This window comes from Chelonoidis abingdonii, chromosome 8 (genome assembly GCF_003597395.2).
Source record: "Chelonoidis abingdonii isolate Lonesome George chromosome 8, CheloAbing_2.0, whole genome shotgun sequence".
Lineage (NCBI taxonomy): Eukaryota > Metazoa > Chordata > Testudines > Testudinidae > Chelonoidis > Chelonoidis abingdonii.
This window is the reverse complement of record NC_133776.1, coordinates 212,724-235,690: the sequence shown is the minus strand read 5'-3', so window position 1 is coordinate 235,690 and position 22,967 is coordinate 212,724. Positions and strand designations below refer to the sequence as shown.

The following is a 22,967-nucleotide window of genomic DNA, read 5'->3' as shown; positions in this document are numbered from 1 at the left end:
CTGAAGAACCACTCATTCTAAAATTTATTTTCCCCATGTGTAGATACTTATAGATCTGTTCAAGTCTGATCAAGTCATCCCTCAACCTTCTCTTCATTAAACTAAACAGACTGAGCTCCTCTCGTCTTTCACAGCAAGGCATGTTTTCCAATACTTTATTCTCATGGCTCTTCAATTTATCAGCATCAGTTTTGAATTGTGAACACTGGAACTGGATACAGTATTCCAGTAGCAGTCACACAAGTGCCAAATACAGAGGTAATATAACCTCTCCCTACTTCTACTTCAGATTCCCCTGTTTAAACATCCAAGGATCAACTTTATACCAGTATAACTGCATCCACACTAAGATCTGTAACAATACAACTATGAAATAGTTATACTAATAGAAACACTATGTTCAGTAGAATGTGACAATATTTACCAAAAAAAAAAATTAAAAGAATTAGTGGAAATTGATGGATAGCAAAACATAAGGAATAGGTATCCAAGAATCTCCTACTTTTAATTACTGTGACACCTGTAAGTTTGTGTTATTGAGACTGTAGGTACTGTAAAATTATGGTTATGATAAACATATAGTGAGAAAAAGATAACTATAAACAAGAGAAAATAATTGAGGATGAAATATATGTATACATGAGCAAGATGGAATATGGATTGAATAGACTTATAGTGGGAACAGTAATAGTAGAATGTTTTTCACCAGTGAGAAGTGGTACTTTTAATTATATATTTAATTACACATTTCCAAGAAACAAGACCAGATAAGGAATTTGGTTCATTTTCCCTCATATATTTATAATTGTATGTTTTCTAGATTTGCTATATTTCTTTGGCCTTATATGCCAATCTACTATTTTAATATATGTGGTTGGCATCTGCTTTTGTAGGATTAACTTTTTTGCAATTAGACTAGCTCTAAATTCAAAATGAATCTTATTCTTTGTTCATATTAGTACAGAATTTAAACGTCCATGGATTAAGGTCCTAAATTCTAAGAACAAGTCTGTACTGAATAACGTGGTTATCCTTCTAATATATTTTCCTCTTGAATAAATATACATATAGGTATTTCCATAAGCTATGTGTCTCATTGGATTTAATATTCAACCTTCATCATACAGCTAAGCCCAGTAAATTCTAAATAGTTTTCTTTTGCTGGGTTAGCTGTAGCCTGATTTAGAGTAAAACCTTCTTATGTTCGTACACATACATTCTTCTGGGTTTTGTCATTCATGCTATGCCTCAAATCTCTGTCATATACTTATTTATTTATATAATTTACATTTAACTGATGCATGTAATTATTTGTAAATGATTGAAGCTGAGCTTTTAGTGTTGGCTGTTAGTTCTAGAAGAGACATTTGTTCCATGATATTGACTAGAACTGGATGGAGAACAGTAATTCCATTTCACAGAGAATTTCAAGTTCTCCAAATTTAGTTTAGTTCCAAGTCAGAATAAAAACAAAAATTTTGAAATTCTCCTTAAACAGAATTATCATTCTCCTCCCAGCTCTGCTGCACACTGTAGGGTATAGTCTGCCTGGTTGGGCTACCCCTGCCATTAAAAGTCAAGTTGGCACTGGGCTGACAGGCTCCTTACCTGGCTCCACACCGCTTCTCTGAAGCAGCGACATGCGCCTGTGGCCCCTATGCAAAGGTGTGGCCGGGGGGGCTCTGCCCCAAGCACCGGTTCCATAGCTCCCTTTGACCGTGGCCAGCGAGAGCTGCGGGGGCGGCACTTGCAAGCGGAGGCTGCGTGCAGAGCCATCTGGCCACACTTCTGCCTAAGAGCCAGAGAGACATGTCGCCATTTGCAGGGAGCCCTCTGAGGTAAGTGCTGTCCGGAGCCTGCACCCCAATCCCCAGCCCTGAGCCCCCTCGCACACTCAAACTCCCTCCTGGAGCCTGCACCCCCTCCTGTGCCCCAACCCTCTGCCACAGCACTGAGCCCCCTACCACACCCAAACTCCTTCCTGGAGCCCCGCACCCCTCCCACACTCCAACCTCTTGCCCCAGCTCAGAACCTCCTCCCACACTCCAGACCCCTCAGCCCAGAGCCACTTCTGCACCCCAAACCCCTCATCTCCAGAGCCCAGACTTCCAGAAGGAGCCCTCACCTCCCCACATGCACCCAACTCTTTTCCCTGCCCAGAACCCTGTACCCCTCATTTCTGGCCTCATCCTGGAGCCCACACCCAGAGCCCATACCCCCTCCCACACAACAATCACCTGCCTCAGTCCAGAGCCCCCTCCCACACTCTGAACCCCTCGGCCCCATCCCAGAGCCCCCTCCTGAACCCCAAACACCTGAGCCCTGGCCCCACCCCAGAGTCCACACCCCCAGCCAGAGCTCTCACCCCCTTCTGAACTCCAGCCCAGAGCCCCCTCCCAAACCCTGAACCCCTAATTTCTGGCCCCACCCTGGAACCCACACCCCAAGCTGGAGCCCTCACCCCCTCACACAACCCAACCTCCTGCCCCAGCCTGGTGAAAATGAGCAAGCGACAGAGGGTGGGGAGATGGAGTGAGCAGGCTGCCTCAGAGTTGGGGAGCCTGGGAGCCAGGCAGGCTGAGGAATTACGAGCCTGGAAGCGTGGGCTCCCCTGCAGCCTGAAGAGCTGGGCAAGTCAACTAGAAAGAAGCCAGGTATGTTTCCAGTGGAACTCAGCCTGGCTTCCAGCAAAATTTAGCAAAAATTGAGATGATCTCAAGGAACATTTGAATTTCAACAAATAGCAAAAAATGTTAGAAAAAATGTGATGAAACAATTTCTTGTGTTGACCCATTCCAGGTTTGCCATTGGCCTATGTGTATGTTTTAACTAGTAGCAACTGCAACAGAGTTTTTTAATCTAATTCAAACTTTTCACTTTAGAAAAAGGCCACTAGTAATTTGTTCTTGAAGTTGATTGACCTAAATAATTCCTGTTTTATTGATTTTATTCAAAATAATTTCTTTCCATCAATTGTTCTGTATTTCTGTGTCCTTACTAAAATGTGGGTTGATGGCGTGTTTCTTGGATTATGACCAGCAGAGCAATATCATTAACAAGTTAAGTATGTTTTGATATTGACTGCAGAATTATTATTTTTAATAGTCTACGTTTAATTCAGTTTAAATTCAAATGTGTCTGCCCAACTACTGATTAGCAAGAGAGATTGTTGAAGGATGGAGGCAGATAAGGCAGCTGCTGCTCTGATTGTTATATTGTCGACAAAGTCTTCTATGTTGTGCTTTTAAATTTTAGAGTGCTACTGTGAGCTCTGGATACATGTTCTCTGGTGTGGAGTTTTAAACGTAAATAAATACGTACGTGCCTTTGTTGATCCCTCTCACCCTGCCTAAGGCCAGATACAGAACCTAATATGGTACAATGACTAAGATAGAGTGATCAGTAATGTAGTTATTTTCATCAGACTGTTGGAACATTTGTAATAACTGCAGTTTCTGAATTTAGTATTTCTGATATAAATTATTTAATTTACAATATTGTACTAACAATGAGGAAAAACCCAAGCTTGAGAGTGATGGATTTACATATGGATCTTAAATATCAGGACATCTAAGTAGTACTGTGTGTTAGCATGATTGTTACACTGAGGCAGGACTAGACTCTCTCGTTTTTAAGGGCAAGTCCAGGTTTGACCTATCAGTAAAACACCATTACTTGCTGCTTAGAATCTTGAGATGGTGCCTAAACATTACAGTGATTGCTGGGTGAGGAACTTTTCCATCCCCACATTGTACCAGACTGAAAAGGAGTACGCTAAACTTTGAAAGAAATTGTAATTTCCGTTTTCAGATATGAAATAAAGGAATGAAATTACATAATGGAAAACTCGACAGAAATTAAAGTTGTATATAAAATTGTAAAAATGTATAAAGATATTAAACTCTAAAAGTGTCATGACCAGGACATGGGCAGTCTGATCTAGTGGTCAGAACAGGAGTTAGGCTGGGTCAGATACTAGGAGGTCAGAATCCAAGGCAAGCCAGAAGGCAAAACCATGAGTCAAGTGTCAGGAGGCAGGCAAGGTCAGGTTACCAGGAAATCAGTAACATGGTGCAGGAACAGGAGCAGGTATTTCAGGAGAAGCAGTCAGATCCCAGCTGCATGGATTTATATAGAAGCTGTGGACCAACCAGGACCCCAGCATTCTGCCAATCAGATTCCAAGACAGGAGTCTTCTGTTGAAGTTCAGCTTCTGTTTTGGCAACAGTTAGCAGATTGGAACTTATTAGCTTCTAAGAGCCATGTGGACCTGACTTCAAGACCCACAGTCCCTGACAAAAAGATAATTGAGAGTTTACAAAAAGGCTAATCATTTGTAATAATTTCCAGTGATGATGAATTCAATTTTTAAGTAGTTAAGACAAATAGCAAGCTAACAAAAAACCCAAAGCTAGTCCTACTGAAAGATTGTATCTTTGCTAAATAGGCTGTCAGTAACGTAAAATATTTGTAAGAGAAAAGAAATAATTTAAGGTTGGGAAATAGATTGCATTGGGGTGAAAACTGTAACAGGACTTGTTTACATGGTGCATTATGCTACACTAAAGGGGGATGTATTCTAGCACAGACTAGTGTGTTGCACACTGACTGCCCCATGTGGACCCTGTAGTTGAACACTTAAAGCTCTCTAGTTCATGTTGATGTAGTTCCATGTTAAACAGTACTACATTAATGTATGCTGGGGAACTTTTAATCCAGGCATGCAGGGCCCAGATAGGCCAGTTAGAGTGCAGCAAGCTAGTGCACATTAGAATTTACACTTCTCTAGTGTGGACCAATGCACTATGTAGATAAGCCCTTAATTGCACAGCTCCCAAAATATGATCAGTAGCAATATTGAAAACAGTTGTTAGAAGGACAATACACACATTAATTTGCACATCTAATATTCTGGCTGTTCACATGGCACATTCAAATTCACTCAGTTACTGTCTTCAGTGCATTGTTACATGCACCTGTGTCGATCTATGTGTCTTGAGAGGAGAGAGATATCCTGTATGTTTCTCAAAAACTGTTTTCATTAGCTCCATGCTTCCGTCTGAGCTCCATCTTTTCACCCTCTTGCTCTACCCAGGAAGTGTATAAAGTATGGAGTGAAAAATTTGGGACTGAATTACAGTCTTATCATCAAGTCACTGATAACTTTCAAGAATATTAAGTTGTCAGCGATAATGCTGCAAATGTCATCTGTTCGTGTTGTGTCACTACTTTCACTCCAGCCCTCAAAATCAGACCTATGCAATCTGTGGTATTTAAATGCAGGAACTTTACACACTACAATGTAAGCCCAGAGTTAACAGAATTCAAGTTAGCAGACCCTGTGTTTGCTAACCAGGATCTTGACTGTCTACACTCATTTGTAAGATTAAGATTTTGTCATGGTTATTTTTAGTGAAAGTCTCTCCTCGCTCTGAAAGTGCTTGAAATGGCTGTGTAGTAGAGCTCCAACCTTGTCCCTGTGGTTTATGCTAGCCTCAGTGGCTCACTACGACTCTCCATGTAGCCCTTCTCTCTCCAGAGCCAGAGTTATAGTCTACTGAGCCCTTTTCATCATAAGCCAGCAAGGAGGTTGGTGAGAGAACTCCCACAGTCTCTGTTGTCCCTGGGGGCTTTTTTCAGAGCAGTTTAGCCTCCTGTCCTGACAGGGGCCTGTCTTCCCTTCCCAGGAGGTGTTTCTGTAGTGGCAGGTTGAGGTGGGGGGACCCGGACCCACCCTCTACTCCGGGTTCCAGACCAGGGACCTTAATGATAGCAGCTGTTGGCAACTGACCTTTCACTGCCAAAGTTGCTACATTTCTCTGGGCCACTTCCTCACAGCTCTCCTGCTTTTCCCTTTTTCACCCTTACCTTAGGGCTCCCATACCAATGACTTGAAGGTGTCTTCATTAACTAGCCCTTCAGCTGCACTTTCTCTCCTCTGGCTCCCTGGCTCTCCCCAGCCTGACTGGAGTGAGCCCTTTTATAGTATCAAAAGGGCCTTAATTAGAGTCATGTGGTCACATTAGCTTAATGGCCTCACCTGACTCTTTGCAGGTTAATTGGAGTCAGGTGTTCTCATTAGTCTGGAGCAGCCCCTCGTCTTGTCAGTCAGGGAACGGAAAACTGCTAATCCAGTGGCCAGTATATCTGCCTTCTACCACTTTGTGGTACCCAATTGGCCTGGGTCTATCACAGCTGAGACAGTCACTGATGAGGTCATAACTGCACTGGAAGTGTTCATGTGCTGAGTTTACTATTTGAAGACTAACATTACAACATTTTCAGAGCTATGATGGTGGATGTTTTCCAAGATGCGATCAGAGAAAAATTGCCACTGACAAGGGATGCATTTATACCTGCTATCAAGACAGCAAATTGTCAAGCAGTGGAATGGCTCTGGGATGATTGAGCACAGGCAAAGCATTCCTCCCTTATTGGTCAAGGATGGGTCTTGGAGGATGGACTGGTCACACCATGTGTGAAATACCATGCATTCCCAAATCAGTCCTTCAGCTAATCAAAACTCATGTGCAAAGACCTGATGTTCACCACCCTCCAAAAGTTTGGACAGCAGCCCTCATCGTTTGGAGATGTGCTAGTGCAGCACAGACAAGGGTCGCTGTCACAGTGTGTCTAGCAGTGGTGCCCTAGATGGAGACAACACTGATAATGACTTTGATGAATAAATGTTTTCAGTCCTACATGTCAAAGCTAACTTTCCTAAAATTACCAAAGATCAATATATTTTTATGTAAGCAATTCATCCTTACGTTAAATTATAATTTTAAAAAGTTGATATTTAAACATTTTCTTAAATATCTATCTACATAATCTAGGTTTGTCATGTTTGGTACCATTGTGTTTGTGGGAGAAAGGGCTTTCAAAGATACCCAACTCAACCCATTTTCGACGACATTGTATTAACGAAATTTCCACCATCCGGAGGACCTGGAACTGGGAGCCCGGAGTGGGAACCAGCGAGTCCCCCCAGCCCTGCTACAGAGGGTGACACCATTGAAATTATGATTCTGTAGATTTTTGCAAATCAAGTGACACTTACCTTACCTTTCTAGCACTATCTTGCCAACAGAATGAGATTTTACTACATTATGCTCACCACTGTACAGATATTTTTAAATAAGTCGGTTGTAAATAAAGACTCCCCTTGCTCGTATTGAAGTCAGAGGGGTTTTTTGGTCAGAGAATTAATTTTTCAAGTTATTTTTCTGTTATTTTTCCCTTCAAGTGGTGCAGGATCAGGACCTTGTTTGGCTTTGAGAAATTAATATAGGATTAGTTTTATGAATTTTGGGGGGTAGTGTTGGTTATTGGTTGGCTTTTCTAACACAGAAAGACAATAACTAAGTGAGCAGAGCAGTGACTAGCTGCTTTGGAATAAGAGCAGTTGGTATTAACTTTTAGACAAGATCTTCTTTGCATTAATTGATTTACACTACATTTAGGACATTAGTATTTATAGGTAATGTAGTTCAAGATGTTTTTTTTCAAATCCATACTAAAAATAAGCTTGATTTGAGAATACGCTGAAAATGCTTACATTGACTGAAGACATACTGATTTTCATTCAAATGATAGACCCTGTAGAGACGGCTTCATAGTTCCGATTGACTGACTGACTGTGCACACCTTGGTCCTAATACTAATACCCAAATTTTCACCACAGTCACATTAGCTTGCATTATATTACCTGTCATCAGCCTTGGGAAAAGGAAAGCCTGGTCATCATTACAAAATGCAGGTTTGTCTACACCAGTGGTTTTCAACCGGTGGTTCATAGACCCCTGGGTCCGCAGACTGTGTCTAAGATTTCCAAAGGGGTCTGCACCTCCATTCAAAAATTTTTAGGGGGTTGCAAATGGAAAAAGGTTGAAAACCACTGGTCTGCAGCATACATCTGAGTGGTAGGAAAGGTTGCAACTTTGAAATAGTAATGAGAAATACTAGCTAAATCTGGTGGGGAAGGGATCCTGGCACTAATGGGTGGGGAGGTATGCATGGAAGGACCCTACAATTCCTTCCTAGGTATAGTTGCATGCCCCCTCATAGCTGGGTCTACCCATGTAGTCCCTAAGGATAACTTGGATTCTTATTTAATGAGAGAAGGCATATAGTCACTTTCTCCTGGCTAATGCAGGACTCAGAAAATAGGCTCCCACTGATTGTTCCTCAGCAAAAATAGCCTAAGAGCAGCAATTCTTAAGAAGTAACCTGCAATACTGAAAAGGAATGGAACTAGATAGATGAAATGGGTATTTAAGAAAATCGACACCATCCACTTGCAGCTTTCCAATATACACTTTCCAATTGAAAACTTTATTAAAAACTTGGATAAATTATGTTGTTCAAAGCATGGCAATCTAAAGTTTCTATGAACTTAGAGTTGGAAGAATGTCAGTTGCCATTTCTGATGCTGTCTTATGTTCTTTAATAATGTAAGCTGAAATAGAAGGAAAAGCCTGTTCTTTTGTAGGGATTTTGGGGAAAGTTGATGGTATGTTCTCAGATGCCAAGAATGGGTAGAAAGAAGCTCTCTCTTTGTTCTTTCTTATTTACTGGTTAGCTGACTTTATCTGTCACTGTTTGATTGTTTACTGTCTCTTGACATTTTACTCCTCTTTAATCCTGTTACCTTCTTGGGAAGTGACCATATGGAGTAATGACCAGCTCAGGGCTGCTAGAGAGCATAATTGTATAATAAAGCTAAAGCTTAGAAGTTAAAAGAAATGCTGGTAGAAATTATGGCTAACACTCACAGGAACTCTTACACGCTAAGCAGTTTTTCATCATGCATTGAAATAATCACATCAAAATACATGTAAAATAAATTGTCCAAGTATATAATGAAATAGGAGCAATTTAATTTTAAGACAGTGAAACAGTAAAAGAATGTGTGCAGTGTTCTTCTCCAACAACAAAGTTATGCAAAGTAGAGTTCGAAGAATAAATGTGTAGGTTTATACTTCCATAATTTATAATTTTCAAAAGTCATTTGTACAATTGCTGAGCTATTTCAGAATTAAGAATCTGGCTTGTTCAACTGTTGCAAATATATATATAGCATCTTTTGGCAAAAGAATTTGCTTTAATTTGAGATGTCTTGAGTTATATATCCAAAGCTACACGGTGGAATTAAAGTGAAAGATCTTGTTTTAAAGCTGACTGCATTTCAACAAAACAGTAAGGCTGAAAACTCCACTTAAAGCTTAAAGCCTCAGTTTAATATTAAATATTAGAAACATGGACATGAAATATATCAGCACAGTAAATATTTACAAATATATAAACCATAACAATATGTGCATATTTTTCTTTATAGCTGATAGTACTGAGTTGTATATCTTTCCCAATAAAGAATTATGGGTACAGTCAACATGATTATTCTGTTGGATACAGATAAATTGATCTCTGAATGAAAAAATTATACTTCCTAGATGCAAGTGATCACAATCTAATTTCATTTTCTATGAGCAAACAGAATATAGTCCTGACCAGTAACATATTCATTTGGTGCTTAAGGCCAAATTTCCACAGGTGAAATCAATTTTGAGCAAAATTCAAAAGGAGGAAATATTTAAACATAAAAATGTGAATGGTAATTGGAAATTTAAAATGTTCGTTTAAATATCCAAAAAACCCATAGTTCTTAAGTCTTTGGTTAAAAAATAAATCAGGGCAGCGACAATTAATTATAAAAAAATTATATATATAACAAATGGGAAAATAAGGATGCTGAGAAGCTGGAGAAGTACCAGGGCCTGAAAGAGGAACTAGAGAGGATGTGGAAAGTGAAGGCCAAAGTGGTCCCAGTGGTCGTAGGAGCACTCGGGGCTGTGACTCCTAAGCTGGGTGAGTGGCTCCAACAGATCCCAGGACCAACATCAGAGCTCTCTGTCCAGAAGAGTGCAGTGCTAGGCACCTGCCAGCCAATCAAAGGCAGGCTAATCAGGGCATCCTGGGTTTAAAAAGGAGCTCACTCCAGTCAGGCAGGGGGGAGCCAGAGGAGAGGAAGTGCGTGTGAGGACTGGAAGCAAGAGGCACCAAGAGCTGAGAGTGGAGAGGTGGTGCTGCTGAGGACTAAGGAGTACAAGCGTTACAGACACCAGGAGGAAGGTCCTGTGGTGAGGAGAAAGAAGGTGTTGAAGGCGGCCATGGGGAAGTAGGCCCCGAGGGAGTTTGTAAGCTGTCATGCAGCTGTTACAGCAGGCATATAGACATGCGGGCAAGTCCACAGGGTCCTGGGCCTGGACCAAAGGTAGAGGGCGGGCCCGGTTCCCCCCAAACCTCCCAACCTCTGAATTCCCCAAGAAACACCCAACCAAAAAGGGAAAAAGGGGGAGTTGACCCTCCGAACGTGAGCAAATCTGCCAATAAAGGGCCGCAGAACTCACCAAGTAGAGGCGGAACTTTGTCACTATGATATATATATTTGTGATACAGCATGGCCAGAAGGCAGCATAAGAGTGTAGCAGGGCCTATTCCCTGCCAAGGGAGGAAGTTTGCTTTAGATTAACTAGAACAGCTTGGCAAATTAGAAAGCACCTGACTTCACTTACGAGCACCTGACTCCAGTCATGGGATATAAACCCCTGGCTTCAGTCAGACAGTGGTTGTGGAGTTGAAGGAGAAAAGGTTGATTGGAGCAGAAGTGCAGATTGCAAGAAGAGAAGAGTTTGTCCAGAGAGAAATAGAAGGTTGGAGGAGTGCTGGCGGTGGATTGGAAGCCCAACAAGAAACCCTAGGTAAGGGGCATCGGGCTTGGATAGAAGAGAGGCGGAGAAACCCTTCACCAAGCTGAACGGGTCTGAAGGGAAGTAAACCCAGGGGAAGAAACCGCTAGTCAACGGTGTTCACCACAACCCCAGGGCCCCTGGGTTTGGAACTGGAGTAAAGGGCGGGCCCAGGTTCCTCCCTCCTCCATTCCCCTCCTCCCAAGGACACCGGGGAGTGATTAAGAACTGGTTCAGAGGCAAGCAATAGCGCCCTGCACCTACCCAGAGAACAAGAAAGGAGCCGCGAGACCAGCAGAACAGTACCGGCAAATTGTGCCACACCGTGGTGTCAGGGGGGTGGGTATCTTGCCGCGCTGGGACATAGTCCAGGGGGAGACATAACCCTCCCACCCTATAAGATGGACGACGGTGGTCAAGGCCCTTTATACATGCCACCGGGGCGGCCCAGCAGGAGGCTTACCCAGGGTCCAGGCAACCGCCCAACAAAAGGCGACTAGATTGCAGCAAGAAGACTAATCAGCTGCTGCTGAGTCAGGGCTGCTCAAGGACCGACGCCCTGCTGAGAGACCTAATAAACCGATGAAGACCCTTTATGGAAACAGAATCACCACGGGGAGGACCGGACCATACGCGGCTGCAGCCATTACTACAAAAAAATGACCAGGGAGGTTGATGTGGAACGCAATACCTCTGGCTTTTGAGAAACAGCCCGCGGGAGGCCTGGCCCCGAGAACAATGGTCTGGTATCCTTGCCCCATTCCTATGTGGGGAAGCCCAGAAGGTCTATTTACGATATGTCCTGCAGACTGCCAGAAAAACTATATCCAGCTAAAGGCAGAGCTCCTGGCCCCCAAGGTTCGGATGACAATGGCACTACGAGCACAGAGGTTCCATGAAAAAAAAAATTGGGGGGGTTGGTATATGAGACAAGACACCCCGAACGCAGTTGTTTGAACTGATCCGACACTGACCAGAAGATGGCTGCGCCCTGAACCCAATAGCTCTGAGGAGATGAGGAGGTACTAATATTGACCGGCTATATGCGGGGGTTACCACAGGATCAGGACTTGGGTGGGACAGAATGACCCTCTACCTATGATGAGTTTGGTCCTCCCTCGTGGAAAGACAATTTGCAGCCCGCGAACGGTTCCAGACTCCAAGACGGGAGACCACGGCAACCCAGGAAGACAAATCCAAAACCCAAGGCACCGGACTGTTCAGAAATCTAGAAAACTATAACCGGGAGGAACGACAGTGGGAATGCTCGAGACAGAAAGGGACCTGGCGGTTTGGGAAGGTGTGGGGGGCCGGCCCAACTAGCCCAGGCAGGGGGTGATAACCGGAATGAGGGGACGGTGTATGATGTGGGGAAGTTGGGGCCATATAGCAGCCCAAGTCAACAAGGAGGTGCCTATGCAGTGTAATCTGGGAATTATGGGAGCATTGTGGCCTGATCAACCTGGTAGGGGTTACATTGACCCTCACATGGATTTAACCAGACCCAGTAAAAAATGATGGTATAAAAAACCATAGCATTAAAGATTCCTGGAGTGCTGTCCGTTGGTCTCGGAAAGTTGGTGGGACAGACCAACTAACTCGGGCCAAAGCACAGGGGTAACATCGTACATGGCACCGTGAATTTTTACCCTACATTCCAGTACGGATTGAAATCCAGGGAATACCCCACAGAGTTTTCTGGCAGGATAGTCCCCAAGCTCCCCTTATCCTGTTTTGATTGGGAGAAGAACTTCCCTGGGGTTTGAGAACTTACTGACCCCGATAGAGGCAGAAAAGGTAGCAATCCCCCAGGGTTGAGACAGAGGCAACTAAAAGATAGCCTCACCCAAATGTTGCTGAATTTGCTCCAGAATTGTTCTCATCCCCTGGAAAACCCGCAGGGGCAGGTGAGAACGAAGGGCGCTACAAAAAGTTAGGGAACGCAGGATTTGGCAGCTAATCAAAAGCTTCCCTTGTGGGTAGGCCGAACCGCCAGGAGACCAGGAGATGGTTTTCGGGCCACGGAGGATCAGAGGAGTCCTGGCCAAGAGAGGAGCACCCAGGGGGAGAGTTGAAATAGGCCCCCTGGAATTAGGTCAGTCAGCACTGCACGTGAAGACCTTTGGAAAGGACCAGGTCGAGATTCCATTAATGCAACCGTGAGGGAGAGGTAGTGGAAGTAAATTGGAGTGCCTGTATGAAAGGAAAAGTCAAAGGCCCAAGGCCATTTAAGTGCTCAAACGTGTGATCTGTTGTACAGAATAGAGCAAATAGAGCGGGAAGAAATCAGAGCAACCTCGATCCACGGAAACACATAAGGGCCGTACTAGAGTTAGTTCACAGTCATTTATTTGGGGACATCATCGGGTAACAACGACTGCTGGTAGCAATACTAAGAAGGTTTTTATGGCCAGGCGATACGAGCCAAGCCCAGCGTATTGTGCTCCTGCCCTGAATGCCAGCTGCAAGCTACCGCGACCACTCCACTTGGCGGCCCCACTCGGACCTTTACTATTATTGATGTTCCCGTTCGAGAAGGATTAGCTATGGACAGGTGGCCACATAGAAAAGTCGGGCAAGGGGCCCCGAAACGTACTAGTCATATCCTGACTGCCACACGTATCCAGCAGGCATCCGCTTTATGAAACCCCACGGTCTAAAGCAATAGCTTAACTTAGAACTACTCATGGTTTTCCGCGCAGAGTGGGCTCCCAAGGAGATCCTGACAGACCAGGAACCCTGTTTCGTCAAAGCTAATGAAAAGCTTATGTGCCCATGCGCTCCGTTATACAACTTCGGACCTCCGTCTACCATCCCACAAACAAGACGACTGGGTCGAAGATTCAATCGAACCCTTAACAAGTATGATCCGGAAAGGTGGTAGCACAGGAATGAAGGACTGGAACACTTCTTTATTGCTGTATGCTAATGTTCGCTATAAAGCGGAGTTCCCAGCGTCACAGGTTTTTCTCCTTTGAATCTTATATGGACGCCACCCACGGGGATATTGGATAGCGCAAAGGCGGCTTGGGTAGAACAACCAACCCAGGGAAAGAATATTATTTAGCATGGACACAGATGCGAGAGCGGAATATAACTCGATTAACCCGTAGTACGGGGAGCATTTAGAAAAGCACAAGAGGCACAGGACATACTACCACCGTCGGGCGAAAATGCGCGCATTTTCGCCGGGGACGGCGTGATGGTGTAGTGCGACCCACAGAAAAGCAACTCCTAGCCTGTTGGCACGGACCATATTGAAGATAGTGTGAGCCCTTGGAGAAGTTGAATTATACGATTAGACCAACCAGACGCCGGAGCAGGAGCAAATATACCACATCAAACTTACTGAAGCCCTGGCCTGACAGAGAAGACGTGTCTTGTGTCACTCGCGGAGCTCTACCGCACAGTGGCCCCAGGAGCAGCGTAAAGATATCTCCTGACTTAACCCCAGAACACGGTGGAATCATTGAAATGATCCAACGGACCAGGACGTATTTTGTACCCAACCAGAGTCGACACAGGCACTCGTCCAACATCATATTGTCACCCGCCCGGAGTAAGTTGGTGACGATTAAGACCATATCGAATACGCGGAAGCTAAAGGAAGCACTTAAGATGAAGTGCGAAGATGCTGGAACTCGGGGTCATTCAGATCACCCAGCCAGTGGTCCAGGTGCCGCTCGTACTAGTCCCCAAGCTGATGGCACCTGCGGTTTGTAACGACTTCGACATTACCTGAGGGTATCCCACTTTGAAAGCCTACCAGATACCACGCATGACGAGGGTTGATCATTAGCAATTGCCAATACCTACCACCTAGATCTACCCAAGATATGTGGCAATACCCCTGGCCAGGATGCCAGGGGAAAGACTTGCTTTTTCTACACCCGTGCCGGTTCAGTACACTGTCCTCCCTTTCGGACTCCATGGCCCCTGCCACATTCCAGACTGACTGGATAAGTCTATACGACCAATGCAACTATTGCCGCTTTGCCTATGGCTAGACCGACTAGTTATACATAGCCCTGATTGGTGAACACACTTGGACAAAGCTGAAGCGGTGCTGGACGCTTTGCGAAAGGCTGTCTCAGCGCTAATCCTCTGAAATGCGTGTAGACTAGCTGAGCCAATACCTCGGCTGTCGTAGGGAGAGGGTGGTGAAGCCCAATGGAACCAGTTGGAGGCAATACAGATTGCCTTCGACCAATCCGCAAGGAGAAGCAGGTTCAGAAGCATTTTTGGGTATAGTTGGATACTATCGAGAGATTCATTCCTCCTTTTTATGCCACAAGAGACGGAAAGCCTTGTACGGATTGATAAAAGCTCGGGCCCGAGACTAGTGAAGTGGACAGATGCGGCGGCAAGCAGCATTTGCAGGATTATGTGGGGCAGCCCTATGCTGCCATCCGTACCATGCGCCCAGACTTTGAGAAGAATACATCCTGCAGACGACGCTCGGAGGTGGGATCCGGGGCCGTCCTTCCCCGCATGGTAGGGCGAGGAGGAAGCACCCCCACTTGTACTCAGCGGAAGTCCTTCCTCAGGCACCAAATACGCTGTTGTTGAACGGAGTCTGGCGATAAATGAGCTATTGGAGACTCTCCGCTGACTATCTCCGGGGCGGCGGTTTACCCTTTGTGACTGATCAGCGCCCCGCTCCGTGGATGCATCGGCAAGGAAAAACGCAGCAGTACAGCGGTGGTTTCCCCTCTTTGCAAACCTTTCCATTTTCGGTCAGCTAGGCTGGAAGCCAACAGGCCACGCTGATGGCCGGTCTCACGCCAACACTGCCTCTGTCCCGGTCAGCCAACCCCTTGGTTTGAGCGGGGGGGGGTAGGGATATGTGATACGCATGCCAGAGAGGCAGCTAGAGTGTTGCAGGGGCCTATCGCTCCCATGCCAAGGAGGAAGGTTTTGCTTTGATTAACTAGCACAGCTTGGCCGAAATTAGAGCACCTGACTTCACTTAGAGCACCTGACTCCGTCATGGGATAAACCCCTGCTTCAGTCAGACCGTTTGGTAGTTGAAGGGAGAAGGTTGCGATTGCGAGCAGGTGCAGATGGCAGAAGAGAAGATTTGTCCAGAGGAAATAGAAGCGTTTTGGAGGAGCTGCTGACGCGTGATTGGGAAGCCCAACAGAACCTAGGTAGGGGCATCAGGCTGCTGTATCGAGAGAGGCGAGCATCCTTCACAAGCTTGACGGGTCTTGAGAGGGAAGTAGACCCAGGGGGAAGAAACCCTATCAAGTGGTTCACCACAACCCCAGGCCCCTGGCGTTGGCCCTGGGTTAGAGGCGGGCCCAGTCCTCCCTCCATTCCCCTCCTCAGGACACTAGGAGGTTGATTAGAATGGTTCAGAGGCAGCAGATAGCGCCTGAACTACCCAGAGAAGAGAAAGCAGAGACCCAGACAGAATAGTACGGCCATTGCCCAGAGTAGTATACTATATCTATATATATATATAGATTATTTATATATATATATAATATTATATATATTTATATATATACTATATAATATAAATATTAAAAAACAAATTCCCCTCTCACCCCTATGGTGGTATGTGTTTCCTAACCTGCGGGTCTTCTTTTACCAAGAGGGGCTGAGAGTTGGAGGGTTCTGCGCAGTCTCTTAGTTTCCTGCACTGCACTTTCTGACGAGAGCTCTAGTGTTCTGGGATCTGTTGGAGCACTCCACCCAGCTTAGGAGTCACAGCCCCAGGGCTCTACCACCACTGGGGACCACTTTGGCCTTCACTTTCCACATTCCTTTCTAGTTCTCTTTCAGGCCTATCGGTACTTCTCCAGGTTCTCATTTCCTTCTTCCTGATGTTGCCTGTCACTTGCTGCTACTCTAACCGCGCTGTCTTCTGCTAAAACCTTGTCAATACCACAATGTCTGGTTGATTTGGCAGTACCTTCTTGTCCGTCTGGATCTGGAAGGTCCACAGAATCTTGCCCTGTTTCTCCACACCTGCTGCTGAATCTTCCCTTCTGGTCTTGGGAGGTTGTCTAGCCACATGACGCGTGGCAGTGTTCTCTGTACACATGCCAGCACTTGTTGTGCGCTTCATTGTATGCGGTTCCTGCTGCATCTTAATCTGCCCACTTATGTGTTGGACTGTCTCTGAGGCTTCCTGCACAGTCTGCACCTTGGAGTCCTCTACTAGTGTGGTAAGACCCTGCTTCAATGTGATCTGGTGCTCAGTGCCTGTTCCTTCCTATGATTGATCAGTGCTCTGATATATATATATATAAAATTCCCGTCTCACCCCTATGCCGGTAGTATGTGGTCTTCCTCCAACCTCGTGGTCCTCACGCGTGTCTGGGGTAGTTTTGAGGGTTCTGCTGTTCCTGCGTCTAATCAGCCTGTCTGCCTTAATTGGTTCTAGCAAGTTCCTGATTACTCTAGTGCAGCCCCTGCTCTGGTCACTCAGGGAACAGAAAACTACTCACCCAGTGACCAGTATATTTGCCCTCTACAAGACTCCTGTACCCTACTGGTTTGGGTCTATCACAATATATAAAATTAGCATAATACAAAATCAGTGTAGTGCATATTAATAGATTTTAAATTTGTTAACTGATTGATCTCATAAAGTAATTATGAATGGAGAGTAGTCATCCAGTGGTGGTGTTTGTGGTGGGGTCCTAGAGGTATCTGTTCTTGGCCCATGATAGTTAATATTTTTGTCAGTGATCTGGAATAAAATATAAAATCAGTGCTGGTAAAATCTGTAGATGATACAAACATGAGTAGAGTGGTAAATATTGAAGAGGCCAAGTCATTATAGAGACCAATCTGGATCAGTTAGTAAGTTGGGCTTATTTGAACAACATGCATTTTAACAAAGCCAAATGGAAGTCCAGGAACAAGGAATATAGGTCACACTTATGGGAATATACCTTGTAAAGAGTGACTGAAAAGGACTTGAGTCACAGCAGACAACCAGTTGAACATGCAGTTTGGTAACTATGACGCTGTAATGTAACAGAAAAAGGCATTATGTGATCAGGTGATCGGAAGCTGAAGCTGAAAAATTCAGACTAGAAATAAGGTATAATGAACCTTCTCATCAGCTTAGAGGGGTGCTTCCCAAGGGGTACCCAGGGTTGTGAAGCACCTTGCTAGCATCTGCCCGTAGTGTGAGGAAGCCTTCTCTGTGCCTGCTAGGGTTCTGCTCTCCATCTCCACAAGCCGCTGGCAACATGAGCAGTCCCCTCTAGGCTACAAAGGCCCAGTTATCTCTCTACAAGTTAGCAGGAGGCACACTCTAACCTCCAAGCTATCTGAGCATCAGACTGGAGTGCCCAGTCCTGGATCCACTGGACACTCACAGATTCACTGCCTTCAAAGAAACAGTATACCCAAGCTTACCTGTTCCACCTCAGATAACCGCTCCTCTTAACACAGAGCACTTTGGTTTGCTTAATACAGGTTTATTTAACAAAGCATAGAGATTCAAGTAATAGCAGGTAGAAGTATTGGAAACAAATGGTTATCTATTAAATAAAATCATAACATGCATTCTAAAGCCTAGACTTAATTAACAGAATACTTTCATGTCTACTGAAGTATTTCTCACCAGCGCTTCTTAGACAGGGTGTCTGTGACCCTTTTTTCATGGGACAGCCACACTGTTAGCTTGCTTCCTGAGTGAAGGATAAAATCTTGCCCCCTGTCCACTTTTTTTATGCAGTTACAGGCTATTGTCCCTTAACCCTCTTCCAAGACTTATCTTGGGGTTCCTTTGTCTTTGTAAGCAGTCCAGTTAGTAAAGATAGCCTGTCTCCATGGATGTTTATTTTTCCGTATGTTGATTGAGTTAGCCGTGAGGCTTGCCTTGACTCAGGTGACAAACTTTACCTCAACAGGGTTGGGACCTAATATTTTACATTCTACATCTCTCTCAAAGTATTTCCCTTAGAAACATCTTGCAATAATTATGACAACCAGTGGGCTAGTGGCCCTTGGTAGAGATCTCATATGCCACGCTTTTGTGAACTGCCATGAAGATATCAGACCCTAGTTATCTATGTAAAACCCTATGGACCCCTGAGCCTCTGCCTGTTGTCACCTGGAGGTCTCTGGTCACACTTACGTAGGGATGTTATGGATTCTCCATCACCTGACGTCTTTAAATCAGGATTAGATATCTTATTAAAAGATATGCTATAGCTCAAACTAAAGTTATGAACTTACTTTAAAAATCACTGTGTAAGGTTTTTTTGCCCAGTGTAATTAAGGAACTCAAGACTAGTTGATCATAATCCCCTCTAGTCTTAAAATGCATGAATTTATGCGAAATGCCGCCAGATAGGTGATAAGACTCCCCCAAATAGACTATGCATCAGAATTGCCCACCCCATGCATTCAAAAATCATGAGTCTGGCTTCAGAAAATTGAGAGATTAGCTTTAAAAATAATGAGATTGAAGACAAATATTGTGGTTCTGCTAATTTGATTTTTGGTGTTTGAGCCTTTAGGTTGTACTCAGGTCATATTTTCAACCTTTTCCTCCACAGTCACAAGTTCTAGGAGCTTTTCTTTTTAACAAAAGCTAAGGTTTTCACTTACTCACTTGGCTCCAGGGTTGTGGCTTTAAATAAAATACCAAGCATCATGAGACTTGTGATTAAGCTGTTCTATCCATTTCTATCTTAAGTGACTTCTTTGAGAGCAACTACTATGACTCAGTACAGGGCCAACCAAACATTCTGCATTCAGTAAAAATTTACAATAATTCAGTACTCCTGTGTTTTAAAGATACTCAAAACCAAAAAAGTAATTTAAAATGGGCTCTTCTGGATGATTTGTTTAATGGAAAATATGAGGTTTCTTCAGACATGTTTGTTTTGTGCCTGCCAGTCCTCTATACTTAATGATCTTTTTCTGAATTTAGAGCTCTCTTTGACTACGACAAGACTAAAGACAGTGGCCTTCCCAGCCAGGGACTGAACTTCAAATTTGGCGACATCCTCCATGTCATTAATGCTTCTGATGATGAGTGGTGGCAGGCACGACAGGTGACACCAGATGGAGAAAGTGATGAAACTGGAGTGATTCCAAGCAAACGGAGGTATATTTCATGGTATTTGTTTAGTCTGAGATATTTGCCATTGAAATAGTGGTTATATTTGTAATCATGCACAAATTAAGTAGTGTCTCATCTCAATTTAATGGTCCCTCATACACTCCTCCAAAGTGTTTTTATGAGAACAGTATGCCAGTCAGCTCTACACTAGATTATTACATATTTATAAGAGATATTTGCAGCCTCCGGGTTAGAGCACATGGCTGAAGACAGGAGACCTGGGTTCTATTCCCAACTCTCACTTTGTGAATGTCACTTAAGCTCTTTGTGCCGCCGTTAAAAGTGGGTTTAATCGTGCTTCATTTCCTTTAACTGCTTTGACATCTACAAATTAAGAAGTAAAAAGTAATACTGTTTCTTATGGAGTTGTTGGTCATGACTGCAGAGTTAGTCAAGTCAGAAGTTTTCAATTTAACAAGAGCTTTAAGCCTTTATTTTGTGAAAATCTCAATAAAATGACAAAAAAAAATGAAACATCGTAAACTTTGTGTACTATTTTAATTTTTCATGGTGGTTTTATGAAAATTGGGATGATACCGAAAAAAATAATAATTTTAAATTGACCCTTTTTCAAAGTTTTTCTTAGAATTTGGTTTTTGGGGGGTTGGGGAAGAGGAGAAGGTATCCTTTTCAAGAAATCTATCACTCTGATATCTGTGCAATGCTCAACATGTTGCTCCTTGTGTGCTGAATAATACAACATAATTTATATTGAAGGTATTTATCTGTGACATGAGTTTTAACTTTTTCTCAGTAACTGAAAAAAAATCAAGCTGCACCTGCTATATTTTTTTTTCCCATGGACTTCATCAGTCTTATTATTTCCAAGATCCTTAACCCCAACCCTAGAAAGCAATTGTCACCCCATTGAGAGAGGTTACATAAAGTTGCTGTAGGCACAGTCAAGATTAGAACCCAATGGTGAAAATCCTGTCCATATTGAAATCAGTGGCAAAATTCCCATTGGCACCCATGTGGCCCAGATTCCACAAGAGGCATCTAATATGGTAGACTCAAATCTTCTCTCTTAGGCCAAACTCCTTCTCAGATTATCTGATTTCTGACCACTAACCCACTATCTTCTCCCAGAGCCAAGGCTAGAAACCAGGATTCATGCTCTATACTATGCTATGCTGTCTCCCAAGCAGTTGTCACTCAGTTGGAAGCTGTGTATCACACCTTCCCTCCTCTGATGGCTGAACTAAATACAGACTAGCAATTACTCTTGTAGCTCAAGTGGTAGAGACCTGAACTGGGGATGTTAAGGTCCACAGATCAGAGCTTGCTAATGACTCAAGTGCAGGTGACTTTGTTTTTCAAGTTTTCTGTTTTAAAACAACTGGTTTATTTAATTCACTCTATAAGAAAACATCCTGTAGCATACATTTGTAATTAAAGAATTATTATAATCTGTAAATAATGGCCTGTCATGCCAAAATACAGGTGAAAAATACATTTGACATTTGTATGTCTAAAAAGAATATCCAATTTGTTGTTATTAATGCTAATATAGATTTTGGAAGAGTTGGTAAATCTCAGCCTTCAGGGTTTAAGACAATATTTAACTAATGGGATTAGAAGATCTAATACAGACTGCAGATTCTCTCACATTTGCTTAAAGTGGCATTTCTTGCACCCCTCTGGTGCTGGGTACTGTTAGAGGCAGGATAATGGACAAATGAACCATGGTTCTAATCCAGTATGGCAAAACCTGTATTGCTGTGTAGGTGTTTCACAATCCAGCCATTTATCATTTTTGATGTTGGTATCTGCTTATTAAAATATATAACTTTTATGTATGAACTGTCATTTTTACTGTATTAGAAATTTGGGCCCTAGTCCTGCTGTTGAATTCATGTTGGTCCCATTGTAAGACCGAGGCTTTATTCTGTTTCACAGCTTCTTAGTAGGTTGGAGTTTTATAACAAATGTATCAGTCGGTTATGGAAGTGTGATCTTACATGGTCTTACTGAAAGAAATTAAAAAGAGGCCAGCTCAAATTGTGGGGCAGAACGGATAAGCCACATCCCATTTAAAATCACTGTACCTGTCAGCCACTGGCAACTTTTCCTTGTTGGAAGACAAGCAATGGCAAAGAGTGGGATTGGCCAGCAGGCAACATGGGAGGCCTGTAGAAGGCAGTATGAGGCAGAAGCAGGCCTCTTCTTGCTCCATCCCAGCCTCACTATCCCTTTGGCTAATCACTGAACAGCTACAGGGAGGGTGGATTTGATTTAAATCAAATTGATTTAAATTGTGCTTTAAATCACTAGTTAGGAAGACTCGATTTAATCATGGATTTCTACGTAAAAGCACATTCTTGTTGGTTTAAAAAAAAACAAGGAATCCAGCAGCACCTTGAAGACTAACTGATTTATTTGGGCATAAGCTTTAGTCGGTAAAAAACCTACTTCTTCAGATGTATGGAGTGAAAATTACAGATGCAGGCATTTTTATACTGACACATGAAGAGAAGGGAGTTACTTTACAAGTGGAGAACCAGTGTTGTCAGGACCAATTCAGTCAGGGTGGGTGTAGTCTACACCCAATAATTGATGAGGAGGTGTAAATACCAGGAAAGGGAAAGTTTCTTTTGTAGTGAGCTAGCTACTCCCAGTCCCTATTCAAGCCCAAATTAATGGTGTTACATTTGCAAATGAATTTTAGGCCTGGTCTACACTACGCGTTTAAACCGATTTTAGCAGCGTTAAACCAATTTAACGCTGTACCCGTCCACACTATAAGGCCCTTCATATTGATATAAAGGGCTCTTTAAATCGGTTTCTGTACTCCTCCCCGACGAGAGGAGTAGCGCTAAAATCGGTATTACCATATCGGATTAGGGTTAGTGTGGGCGCAAATAGACAGTATTGGCCTCCGGGTGGTATCCCACAGTGCACCAGTGTGACCACTCTGGACAGCAATCTGAACTCGGATGCAGTGGCCAATTAAACAGGAAAAGCCCTGCATAATTTTGATTTTCATTTCCTGTTTGCCCAGCAGTGGAGCTCTGATCAGCACGGGTGGCAATGCAGTCCCAAATCCAAAAAGAGCTCCAGCATGGACCGTACGGGAGATACTGGATCTGATCGCTGTATGGGGAGACAAATCTGTTCTATCA

General features: G+C 43.7%; 1 protein-coding gene across 34 annotated transcripts in view; it reads left to right on the top strand.

The window, feature by feature from the left end:
• The window catches only part of DLG1 (discs large MAGUK scaffold protein 1), a 408,238-nt gene that overhangs the window by 317,341 nt on the left and 67,930 nt on the right, over positions 1 to 22,967 (top strand). For all 34 annotated transcript variants that reach the window (XM_075069025.1, XM_075069021.1, XM_075069020.1 and 31 more), the window contains one exon: positions 19,654 to 19,830. In XM_075069025.1, the coding sequence (XP_074925126.1) occupies positions 19,654 to 19,830 (177 nt within the window). The remainder of the gene's footprint in view (positions 1 to 19,653; positions 19,831 to 22,967) is intronic.